The sequence below is a fragment of the Fulmarus glacialis genome, unplaced genomic scaffold (genome assembly GCF_000690835.1).
Source record: "Fulmarus glacialis isolate BGI_N327 unplaced genomic scaffold, ASM69083v1 scaffold4632, whole genome shotgun sequence".
NCBI classification, from domain to species: Eukaryota; Metazoa; Chordata; class Aves; order Procellariiformes; family Procellariidae; genus Fulmarus; species Fulmarus glacialis.
The window spans coordinates 64,260-75,651 of NW_009195852.1; the positions used below are offsets into that span (position 1 = coordinate 64,260).

Consider the following 11,392-nt stretch of genomic DNA (forward strand, 5'->3'; position numbering starts at 1 on the left):
TGACAGTCTGGCATTCTCCATATGGTCCAAACCTTAAAAAAGGCTGACCTCTTGTATGAATGGTGTTCTTTTTAGTATCAGCACTGTTGAAACTGATGCAGACGATTAGTGTCTAACTAATTTAGAAGATTAGTTTCCATTATTTTCTATTTTGTTGAATACCATTTTTCCAGCAAACAATTGCACTGAAAACATGCTAATTGCCTTAAGTAATTACTTAATTGCCAGATATTTCATTTGGGATGGTTATTTTTTTGTTTGTTGCTTTTTACTTTACATTTTCTTAGTATGCTCGAGCAGATGAACTGGATAAAATGAGGAAGGAATACTTGGATGGTGTTGCCCATTTGACAGCTTTTATTGATGGAAGCAACAAGAAATTTTCAGTCCCTGTAGAAGTGTCCTTCCTTGATGTCAAAATATTTGTACAAGATTTAGAAGTAAGTGTCTTCCTTCCATTCCTTTCCTTCTCCTTCGTAAGAGAGAAACTTGTAACTATTTAAATCTGAGAGCATAAAATTATTTTAGTATACATTTCCATTATTACTTTTTTTTTTACTAGTGGTGCTTTTTTGTATAATTTCTGCTATTGTTAATATAAATCATTGTATTCTATGAGCGACATTGCTAGTGCACATTTCCAGAACACTGTCCCACTGGATATTTCTTTCTGTGTAGTTTCAAATCACATTCAGGTGAGCTGAGTGATACCCTTTGGCACAGTTTTCATGCATTTGAAATATGATCCAGTATTCACTAAAATCAGTGATAAAAACAATTGATTATTGGAATATATATCTTTTATCTCTTGAGAACAGACTTGTATCTCCCATGAATGCATAAATGCTGTTGTTGAAATATTTTTTGAAACATTTGTTTCAGAATATTAAGCAGAAATTGCCTGCAATGGAAGCTCAGTACAAAATGGTTACAAGAACAGCGCAACTTGTTACAAAAGAAGTTTCCCAAGAGGAAGTAAATGAAATGCTTGGAACTTTGACAAGGATCAAAGAGCAGCTGAGCAAGGTTGCAGAATACTTTTTCTACTACACGTGTTGTTGACTGTTGAACTAATAAATAATAAGCTCCCCTACATAAATGCTCAAATTTGCATTTGAGCAAATATATAGTTATAGGAACAATAGATTGATTCAGGGTGGAGAAAATGTTACTTCTTTTAGACTTTAAGACTACCATCCTTAAATTTAATATTCTTTTCTTTAAGAAGTAATACAGGATCAGGATTGATCTATCTTAAAAGAAGCAGGTAACAACTATATAAACCCACATGCAGAGAAAGCGGCTATTTATTGAATTTTGCAACTTTTAAAATAATTATTTTTCTTTAAAACGGCCAAAAGGTTAAGGAGTATTCCTGTGCCCTGCTGTATGAATGCCAGCATCTGCTGTCTCCACTGGAAGAACTGGAGAAACAAATCACACATTTTTATGAATCTCTTGAAAAAGTCAATGAAATAGTTTCTATCCTGGATCCTGAAGCACAACCTACAACTGTCCTTAAACAAAAAGCGCAAGTAAGTTTCAAAAACATCTTACAAAGATCTGCTGCCTCTGAGTATTTACAATTACCTTTCTAGGAATTTGGACTGCAAGTCGGTAAGTTGAGCAAATGTTTCTTCATATTCAGGCAACAATCATAGCCTATCCTAAAGTCAGCTAGGCATAAACATACAAAGATTGAAACTTGTGTTCCCTCCTATTGCCTGTGGTTTCAATCCAAGAAGTAAATACAAGACTTTTTTTTTTGTCTAGTGGAAATTGGACTGAAGTATCAGAAATACATTGGATTTTTTATTAAGCAGATGAAATAACATGATCAGGAACTTCACTAGGTTTTCTTTGACAATTATGGAAGTTTCTTAGAAGTCTCGAAGTGATTTCTTTGAAGTGCATTGTAGTAGAACATTAACTTTTCTACCTGACCAATAAACATTTCATTCTGGAGGAATTCAGAGCTAGTCAGAACTCACTTGGAAAGGTTAATGAAAGTATGAAGATCTTGCATAGGAATTGGCATTTATCCTTGCGTATGTGTGGTAGATAGCTAGAAATAGTCCCTCAAAATTGATGTACACATTTCATTAGAGTTGGGTTCAACAGGTAATGTAATTAAATGGATTTTTTATGGGAAGCTGAAGTCTCTCAAAGCCATTTAGAGTCAAAAAAAAAAAAAAAAAAAAAGATAATAATATTGGAACAGATTTAATTTTGTGTGTGTGTATATATATATATATAAAAATTAGTTTAAGCCTATAATGACTCTGGAGATTGGCCCAATAATTCAACAAGAAGGGTAGTCTCTTCTAGTGACTTCAAGCTTTGATTGTATTTCGGTAAAAAATGATCTGGTGAGCTTGAGTCAAGCCAGTCCATTTATCTTCCCGAGTAAATCCTCTTCTGTTTATGAACACCAGCTGAGTCCTGTGTCCAGCCTGCAGGTTAAGGAGCAGCTCGTAAGCTCCTACTTACAATTATACAATAAATAGAGACTTCCCATAAAATTAAATCACACAATAATGTATTGACCTGTATTCTCTAAAACTACCCGAAAGGCTTGGGTTCATGTCTGTGTCTTTTTTTATATATAGCTAGAGCTCTATCTGGATACAGGTCTCTGCATATGAGGTGAAAGTTGTGTCGTCTGTGTTATTCCATATTACATTTTGTGTGGTCTGTTTGTCGTGGTGCTTTCACCTTGTCCCTTTTGTTCTTATTGTCAAAAAATATCTTCCTGTTATTTTGCCAAACTTTTCTCTCCTTTGTTCCTGGCCACGGTGGATATATGTTTTTTTCTTTCAGGATTTGGTAGCTTATCAAGAAAACTGCAAGAAAGATTTGTCCCTGATTGAGAGAAATAGTCAGAGTATCCTGCAGTGTGTGGCTTCGAGTGAAATGTTACAGCATTTCCATCAGTCAACATTTCAGAAGAAAGTTACACAAGTTCAGATTACTTTTCAGGTAATTATGTTGTATCTTGGTGCGTATTTTTGAAAGCTTGTTCACATGCAGCTGATCCATCCTACCGTATCTCCATTTCATCACTCTCTAGCTACTGTCACAGAGAGCTCTCCTCTCTGGCGTCAAGTTATTAATTAAGGATTTGTCTGTATTAGGTAATAAGTGGTCGGGGGACTGATGGTCATGTTCTCCATGCACTAATTCAGAGGTGAGCGTGCCTCAGAGGAACCCAGGATTTAAGGAGAACTTTCACGTCTCAGGCTCCTTTGGAACGAGGAGCCTGAGATCCACCTGTTAGGGCTGCACTGTTTTTTGTTTCTTCTGACTTTGTTATCTTGGCTAATTATTTCCTCCTATATTCCAATACATCCCCTTTCATACAAAACATGGAAGATGGAAACTTTTGCAAATGCTGCTATTACTGGACTTTGTATTTCCTCAGAAAATGCAGTATATTGTGAATATAGAAATTTGCAAATATGTATTTGCATTTGTTAATGTAAAGATGTGTACTTTGGGCTGTAATCCCCCTTACCTGTAGAGCTCTATGTTGTTATTAGCCATATTGATATTTTGGGGGCTATTCAGCCCCAGCCTAGCCCCACTCTAGCATGAAATTAACCATTATCTTGGAGGCAGATCTGCAGATGTTGGGTTCTATTAGATTTGGTTTTAGGCAATTCTTGTTCAGTATAAAGCTATCTAAACTGAATTTTGAGCTACAGAAAATCACCTATTAGTGAAGAGCTGTCTCTGAGAGGTGGATTTCAAAATTTATATTGTATTTTGTGGATTGTACTTAAAGATCAGTGGGTTTTGATTTACAATTTAGAAATCATTATTTAAGTTTCGTTCATAGTAACAGAAGCAGATACAGTTGTAGCTTGGTAAATTTGCCATGTTGAACACTAATTATTCTCTTTCTATAAAGGTGGATGGTAATTTATCTCTTTTTGTGTTAGAAAATAAACCTATAAAACATGGCATAACCATACAAAATGTGGCATACCCAGAGTTAAAATATTTATGGCATTTCTCATGTAAAGAATACATTCCTATATGATTCTACCATTATACACAAATTTTTATCAGGAAACTTTAAAAAGGCTTAGCAAGATGTTTAAGTTGATAACTAGAGATTTTATTAGCTCACTAATAAATGGGTAAAATCATTACAATCCCTTACACTGGAGTTTGTAATCAGTGAGGATGGTCAAGTGTATGGTTAGTAAGCAGTGTTGGAGTCACCTTGCTGCAGTTGAACTGGTCAACTGTTCATTTCTCCTGGTGAATTTTGTTACTTGATTATGGAATTGTAACCACTGGATAATGCAGTGCACTGGGACAGACTAGAAAGCAGAATAATGAAGAGCTGTGACTAAAGTTTCAAAACAAGAGGATTTCAGAGTAGCAACTAAACCACAAAATTTGCTGTTTTTCTTTTAAGCGGCTTTCTACCTGGTTGCTTATCTGGCCTGCTACTGTGATAATCATACAAACCTCCTCCAGGTCAGAAGGCCTGTAGCATGGAACTGGTTGGATCCATAGGTCAAACCACCTTCATGGAGAGTCATGTAGGAGGAGGCAGTCTGCTACTAGAAAAAGTGGAATGGCAAGCTTTTAGCCATACCAGGTGCTTTACATTTGAAAGCAGGCTTTAGGAAAGGCACTAGCCAAATGGCAGAGGCATTCGGAAGGTATCAGAGACATCTATATTAGATAGCTACCCATTTTTATTTGAATGAAGGATGACATCAGCATAAGCCTTAGTATAATTATTATTAAAAATTGGGAAAATGGGAGCATGAAAGGGAGAAACACTTGTGAAGGGCATATATTTGAAAGAGTCACACCAATCAAATGCATTTTTTGTAAGATCGTGTTAAAAGAGAGCAAATAAAAATCAGTGAGAAAGTGCCAGCTCATTTTCTTTGCTTATAACTCAGAATATGGTCAGGAAAGCTGGTGACTGGAGAAAAAACATAGAAGCAAATAGCCGTTTGATGAAGAAATTTGAGGAGTCTAGAGCAGAACTGGAAAAAGTAATACAGATTGCCAATTGTTGCTTAAAAGAAAAAGGAAATCCTGAAGAACTTCTCAGAAAACATAGCGTGAGTAAATTCTCTGACCTTCCTCATGGAAATCTTTGAGTGCATGACATACAAGTGAAAAGCCTATTTAATTTTAAAATTGATGTGGATTTCTTTCACGTATAGAAGTTATACAGATCAGGTCAAGCTAATGTTAAGATTGAAAAACAAAAAGGAAAAAAGATCACACTTCTTATTGATGAATGTAAGCAACCAGAAGGTGAAGAGAGAAGACCCCTTAGAAATGAGGGTCAGTTTTGCCAGGAGAACCACTGGGAGTGAGGACACTACATTTTGCCAGTCTCACGCATCCACTGCTTTTTTTTTTTCAGATTAAATCTATGTTTGTATTGTAACCATTACTTATGCATGTAGCTTTAAAATGTATTCTTGTTAAAATACTATCTCAGTGTACCGGCTGAGAATAAATTAATTTGCTGGACTTTAAATAGCTAGAAATAGTTCTTTCCTTAGTTCAAACTTCAATTCTTCAATGCAGCAGAAGTAACCTTGAAACTTACAGCATGTGTTAGGGAACTTCATGCTGGCAGATTACCATATCAATAACCAACTTCATCTTCTCACCGTCTCACTTTCTGCCTCAACTTCAGGAATTCTTTAACCAGTTGGATCAGAGAGTCCTAAATGCCTTTCTGAAAGCGTGCGATGAGCTTACTGACATCCTCCCAGAACAAGAGCAACAAAACCTGCAGGAAGCTGTGAGAAAACTCCATAGGCAGTGGAAGGTCAGTGACATTGAATGATGCCTCTGGAAATTGTAAGTCTTAACTTCAGAATGTTTCTGCATGACCTACATGTTGAAAAAATTTAAAATAAAATTAAAAAAAAAAAGTTGTATTATTTGGCTTCGTGTACAGTTGGAAAAAAAATGTATTTTACAACATTAGATACAGTTACACCCACAAATACCCTCTTGAAAAAGCCCTGTTAAGTGGTCAAAAGTCAAGAAATGTGAGAAATTAATTATGAAACCTTAATTTCTCCCCCTACAAACAGCCATAATGATACCTGTGTTAAGAATATTTGTTGAGAATAGGTGCTATCTTTTCTTAATTTATGCTGATGACGGATGATTGCAGTTACTTTCCCAACTTCAATAAAACAAATTTGTAAGAGATCAGACTATCAGTTTAAATTGTGTCTTCTGCCAAAGGCTCTAACAACTGAACAAACATTGCTCTTAAGCTATGGAATTTGTTGCTTGCTACAGCATGTTGCAGGTCAAAGCTGGAGTGATGGATGAGTGGTTTCTCACTAGCACGCAAACAGGAACCTCTGGAAGCAGTTGTGAATATAGATTCACTATTATCGTTTGCTTTATTATTTTATACAGGAAATACTTGGTATATCTTGCCAGGGATAAAGATGTCTCTGTAATGTGCCTTATACATACATATTATGGTCCCCAAAAACTTATGGCCTTGTGATATATCTAAGAGATATTGGTAACAGAGTTTCTTTATTTACTTAAATTAATATGAAGAAACGCCCATATGTTCATGCATATATATGCTTTATTTTCTATGTGAGCAGTTTTTAGATAATTTATTTGTGGTAACTTCACACAGAGGTAATGGGAGTCGTGTTTTATCTCTGTGCTTGTTTATTGCCCCTGTGGGTGCATAGGATCTTCAAACAGAAGCCCCATATCACTTGATCCACTTAAAGATTGAAGTACAAAAAAGCAAGTTCCTGATCACAGTGGAGGAGTGCAAAGCTGAACTAGCTCGACAGAACAAGGTGATATCAAGAGAAGGCAATGAAAGGATGATCGAGGAACACATGGTATGAATTATATGCCACCACGTGGCCATTTACAGAAATACATTTCTATGTTAATAATAAACAGAAGGTCTGACCAACTCTTGAGCCACCAAACACTCTATACACAACTAAATCAGATCAATCCTTGGGGTCTTTAACAAAAATTTTGGTTTGAGCTTAGTACGGTTTGTAACAAATACATAGATATGCCTTGTTCTTTCTGCCAATTTGCATTTTTATTGAATTTTCTGCTTTGTCTCCCATTAGTTGTTCTTCGGTGACAAGGGACCTTACCAGCTGTGTGAGAAAAGGCTCCAACGGATTGAAGAACTGTGCCAAAAACTGCCAGTTTCTGATCCAGTGAGGGCTACATTGGAAAACAGCCAACGAATCCTGAAGGAGCTCAAATCCCAGATAGACAGCACATACGTAAAGCTAACAGAGCACTCGGACACCTGGAAGGGCTATAAGAACAGGTGTCAGCTCAATTGGTAGCAGAGTCTTGTAGAGCCTTATGTGTGGTCACTCCTCTAAATGTCGTCATAGATCAGTACCACATAAAGAATGATACTGTGTTGTTAGCTTCACGTAGAAATCTATACTTTATGTAGTACTTCCACAAATTATAGTGGGGTTTTGAGTGGATTTTATAATTTTTGGCTTAAATTTAAGAGGTTACCGTTTGGTGGTGGCAATTTTTGTCTAACTTTTTTCCTTTCTTTGCATTATGTGATGTTTTATTTCAGATTTTCTGAATTGGAAAATTGGATTTCGTCAACAGAAAGAGAGCTAAAGAATATAAAGGAAAGTGTCAATGATACTGCCAAATACAAGCAATGTAAAGCATCCGTGGGGGTGAGCCCTTGGCTTATATTCTAACAAAGCTATGGTCATTGCTACTGGGACTCTGGATAAAACTGTATTCTGAAGTAGCGCAACTTTTTACTATGGAGACAGTAGTAGCTCCGCTGATTCCTGGTATTCTTAAAAACATTCTCAGGAGAAAGTTCCATATGCAGCAAAGTGTGGCAGAAGTTGCAGCTTTTAATAATTTAGAGAATGGCAGGTCCCTTTACCTGTATATTCAGAACATCCAAAATATAGAAGCAGATAGAATGCCCCTCATCCTGCTGCGTGCACAGTTAAAAGTGCTGTGTGAGGAAAAGCCAAAATTTCTGGACTGGGGGGTTTTGAAGTTACTGTCTTATATATTCTATAATAAAAATTCTTTTCTATGATAGTATAACAGGGGAGGCAAAGATATTCTACCATTCACTTTTGCATTGGTGACTGGTGACAGAAGTGGTAGAACATTGAGTTGTCGGTTAGTTTTAGGCAATAATTTATTGTGTCACTTGGGACCTAGCTTGACTCTCATTTCTTTTTTTTATTTCACATACTAGGAGCAAAAATAGGAATGTCACATACTATAGGAGTTTGTGTGAAAGTCATGAGCAGGTTATGAGGCTAACTGTGCATAATTAGGATGACCTTGATAAAGCCGATAGACCTTTACCTTAATGGGTGCTTCTGCTCCAAAAAGTCTGATTTACTTATGCGGTTTCACTGCTGGCAACTTCTCATCAGCACTGGCACAAAGAGAGAAAAAAGAGCTCTTTAAATAGGAAAAAACCACACAAAACCTTATATCACAAGAAATTTTATGTTTGGGAAAGTCAGCATTTAAGATTTAAATGGTAACTAAGAAATTTGATCAATATATGGAAAATATATATATACATGGTACCTACCATGTATCTATCTATCTGTAGGTAAAAATGTTAGTTTGTGAGGAAAAAGTACTCCACTACTACTTACTAAGGAACAGTCTAACAAGCAGTAGTGGAGTAAAGTCTGTGGAGGAAATGCACAAATCTAGCCATTGACTGGAACAGAATCAGATAGGGTATGCAAATAGAAAAATACTACATTTTTAGTGTTTCAAGATAAGAACAAAGGTAGTATGTTTGCACTACCAATCTTTGAACTGATGCCATGAATGTCACTCATTAATATATTTTGTTTATTTGAAGAAAATATGTTTTGATTCTTCCATAGGAAATCAGGAAACATATTAACAAGCAAGGAGAAAATCACAGCTGGCTGAAATCTAGACTTGCTGTTTTGACCGCAATATGTCCTGATTTGGAAGCCAAAAAGACAGAGGATGAGCTTTGTAAACTTTCCAGTGACTTCAAGGGACTCCTAGATTTGCTGGCTGAGGTACAGTATGAGGGACAAGAAATCTCCATTTAAAGTGTCACATGAAATTACATCAATCATGGCTTCACAAGCATAAGTCACCTGCTGTGTTTTTTTAATTAAACTGCATTCAGCAACAAAAAACTCATTTGTACTTCCTGGGTAAAGCCTTAAGAGTAGCAGGCAAAAAATACTGACATTATTATAATGGATCTTTTCCCTTTGCAGGATGGGAAAGCATCATAGCAAATGTTTCTGGAATCAAAATGTCAGTATTTTTAGAGGCAAAAGATAGTTTTCTAAAACCAGCTCATAGTGAACATTCGCAAAACTGTGATGTACATCAGCTAGTGGATATAAAATCTGACTTTAATCTTCATTTATATATCTTTTACACTGCAATAATAAAGGAACTACTGTGAGGTAGTTTCAAATTATTAAGGGTGTCTATCATGCACTGAATTTGCAGGAAAAGGCTGCAGTTCTCTGAGGTATGAATGATAATGAGATACTGTAACTGCTGAAATCATGGGAAGTTTCTAACTGATAAGCAAAACCGCTTTGAATCCACTGAACCCTTGAGTTCTATGGGATCTCAGGAAACTTACTGCTTTGCAGTTTTCACAGTAAAAAGAAAGATCAGGAGAAACTTAGAACATCTTACACTTAGAAGGTGGAACAGGTCCATTTGAAAAAATGTTCAGGATAGAGAAGGAGTTCAGGCTTCAAATTCCATGGTTAATGTCAATTCTTGTGGAGGTCTTGTGGGTGTTCCAAATGTATAAAAGTTCCATGTATTTATTGAAATTTCTCTAAACTTCTGTGGTGTGAAAACTGTGTTTGGAAAGTTGGGGGAATTAAGGTTCTGATTTCCAAGTGATTGTAAAAAATTGAAGATAATATCTTTTTTTTTAAATTTATTTTTTATTGAAGTACTTTTGCTTTTTGTTTCCTCCAAAAGTCGGGGAGCACAGGTTCATGAAGGTAAAAAAAGAAAATAAGAACTAGAATCTAAAATTGTTTTGAATCTAAAAGCATAGTCTAAATGGCACATCAAACTATAATTAAGAGACTGATGACTCTTAAAAGTCTGAATACTCTTTACAGCTAAATTTACAGCTTGTTAATCAGATGGATGAGACTGTTTACAGAAGGACTGATACTGGGTATTTCCAGAGTTCAGCAATGTTTTTTGAAGACTGAAGACTAAACATTTCTATAACAGGAAAGAGGATGGCTTGAATCTGAATGACCCTCCAAAGTGAATATGGACTGAAAAGAAAGGAAGGAAGGGAGGAAGAAAAGGAAGGAGTTTCTTAGTTCTAGAATACTTTATGATTAAAACCTTAAAACTATCTGAGGAACAGAGCCTGTACTGAGAATCAGCTACAAGTAGTTAGCTGAATCATGCATAGAAGGAAGAACTTTCTGATACGTTGAATAGATATATCTTTTTCTTTATAAAATTCTGCAAACTGAGACTGGATATTGCACCACGTGCATATTGTGGTCCATAAAACCAGGATAACACGGCATTTTAATATATTTGTGATTCACCAGGGCATTGCTCTAGAAGGTCCAAAAGGCAGCAAGATTTTTTGTGAGTTCAGTAGCGCAGGTGTTTCGGAATCTGCATCAGCTTGCACGGGTGAGGACAGCATGTATTTTCTAAGTGATCACCAATAAGTGGCTGTCACAGACAGCTATTTACTATATAACAATGTAATAGGGAGTATGTCTAAACAAGACAAAGGTCTCCTCAGTCACATTTTAAGTCTACAGTCACTCTTTCAATGTAAAGTTAAAAGTGTCTGTTAAGAATGCTGGAGACAAAAATGGTTTGAATTTAGACAATTTACTATTTTTTTTGCAAAAGTATTCCAAATATAAATGTGCCCTTAAAATATAGATGTGCCTTTCAACATTAAATACTTAAAGTTATCTGTAATTGTAGATTGAAAAGACATTAGGCACTGTTGGCGACTGTGTCCAGTACAAAGAAGTAGTTAAAAGTGCAATTGAAGACTTAATCAACAACTCTAAAGAAGCCCAAGCAGAGGCTGAAAAGATCCTGGATACAGAAAGTTTATTACAAGCTCAGCAACTACTACTTCATCATCAGGTAGGGCAATTACTCTTGTCCATATTAGATTTTTTTTTTTAAGGTAGAATGTATGTAATTACTAAATTTTGTTATGTCCATTAGCATAACTCTTTATATTTAAACTTGAAAGAGTTATAAAGGAAATGGTCTCATATGGCCTAGTATTGATTTCTTATAATGAAAAAAGTACTCAGTATTTTTTAAACGTTAATGCCAGAAGTTGAGCTTGTTT

At 35.7% G+C, this 11,392-nt stretch overlaps 1 protein-coding gene across 1 annotated transcript in view; it reads left to right on the plus strand.

Annotated features, from left to right (window-relative positions):
- Positions 1-11,392, plus strand: part of LOC104084398 (nesprin-1-like) — a gene marked incomplete at its 3' end in the record, with an annotated part of 87,190 nt that overhangs the window by 37,433 nt on the left and 38,365 nt on the right. Inside the window, exons 16-26 of the mRNA XM_009588227.1 lie at positions 288-440; positions 883-1,026; positions 1,362-1,535; positions 2,821-2,979; positions 4,926-5,090; positions 5,681-5,815; positions 6,717-6,875; positions 7,122-7,330; positions 7,601-7,709; positions 8,913-9,077; positions 11,011-11,178. Of these exons, the coding sequence (XP_009586522.1) occupies positions 288-440; positions 883-1,026; positions 1,362-1,535; positions 2,821-2,979; positions 4,926-5,090; positions 5,681-5,815; positions 6,717-6,875; positions 7,122-7,330; positions 7,601-7,709; positions 8,913-9,077; positions 11,011-11,178 (1,740 nt within the window). The remainder of the gene's footprint in view (positions 1-287; positions 441-882; positions 1,027-1,361; positions 1,536-2,820; positions 2,980-4,925; positions 5,091-5,680; positions 5,816-6,716; positions 6,876-7,121; positions 7,331-7,600; positions 7,710-8,912; positions 9,078-11,010; positions 11,179-11,392) is intronic.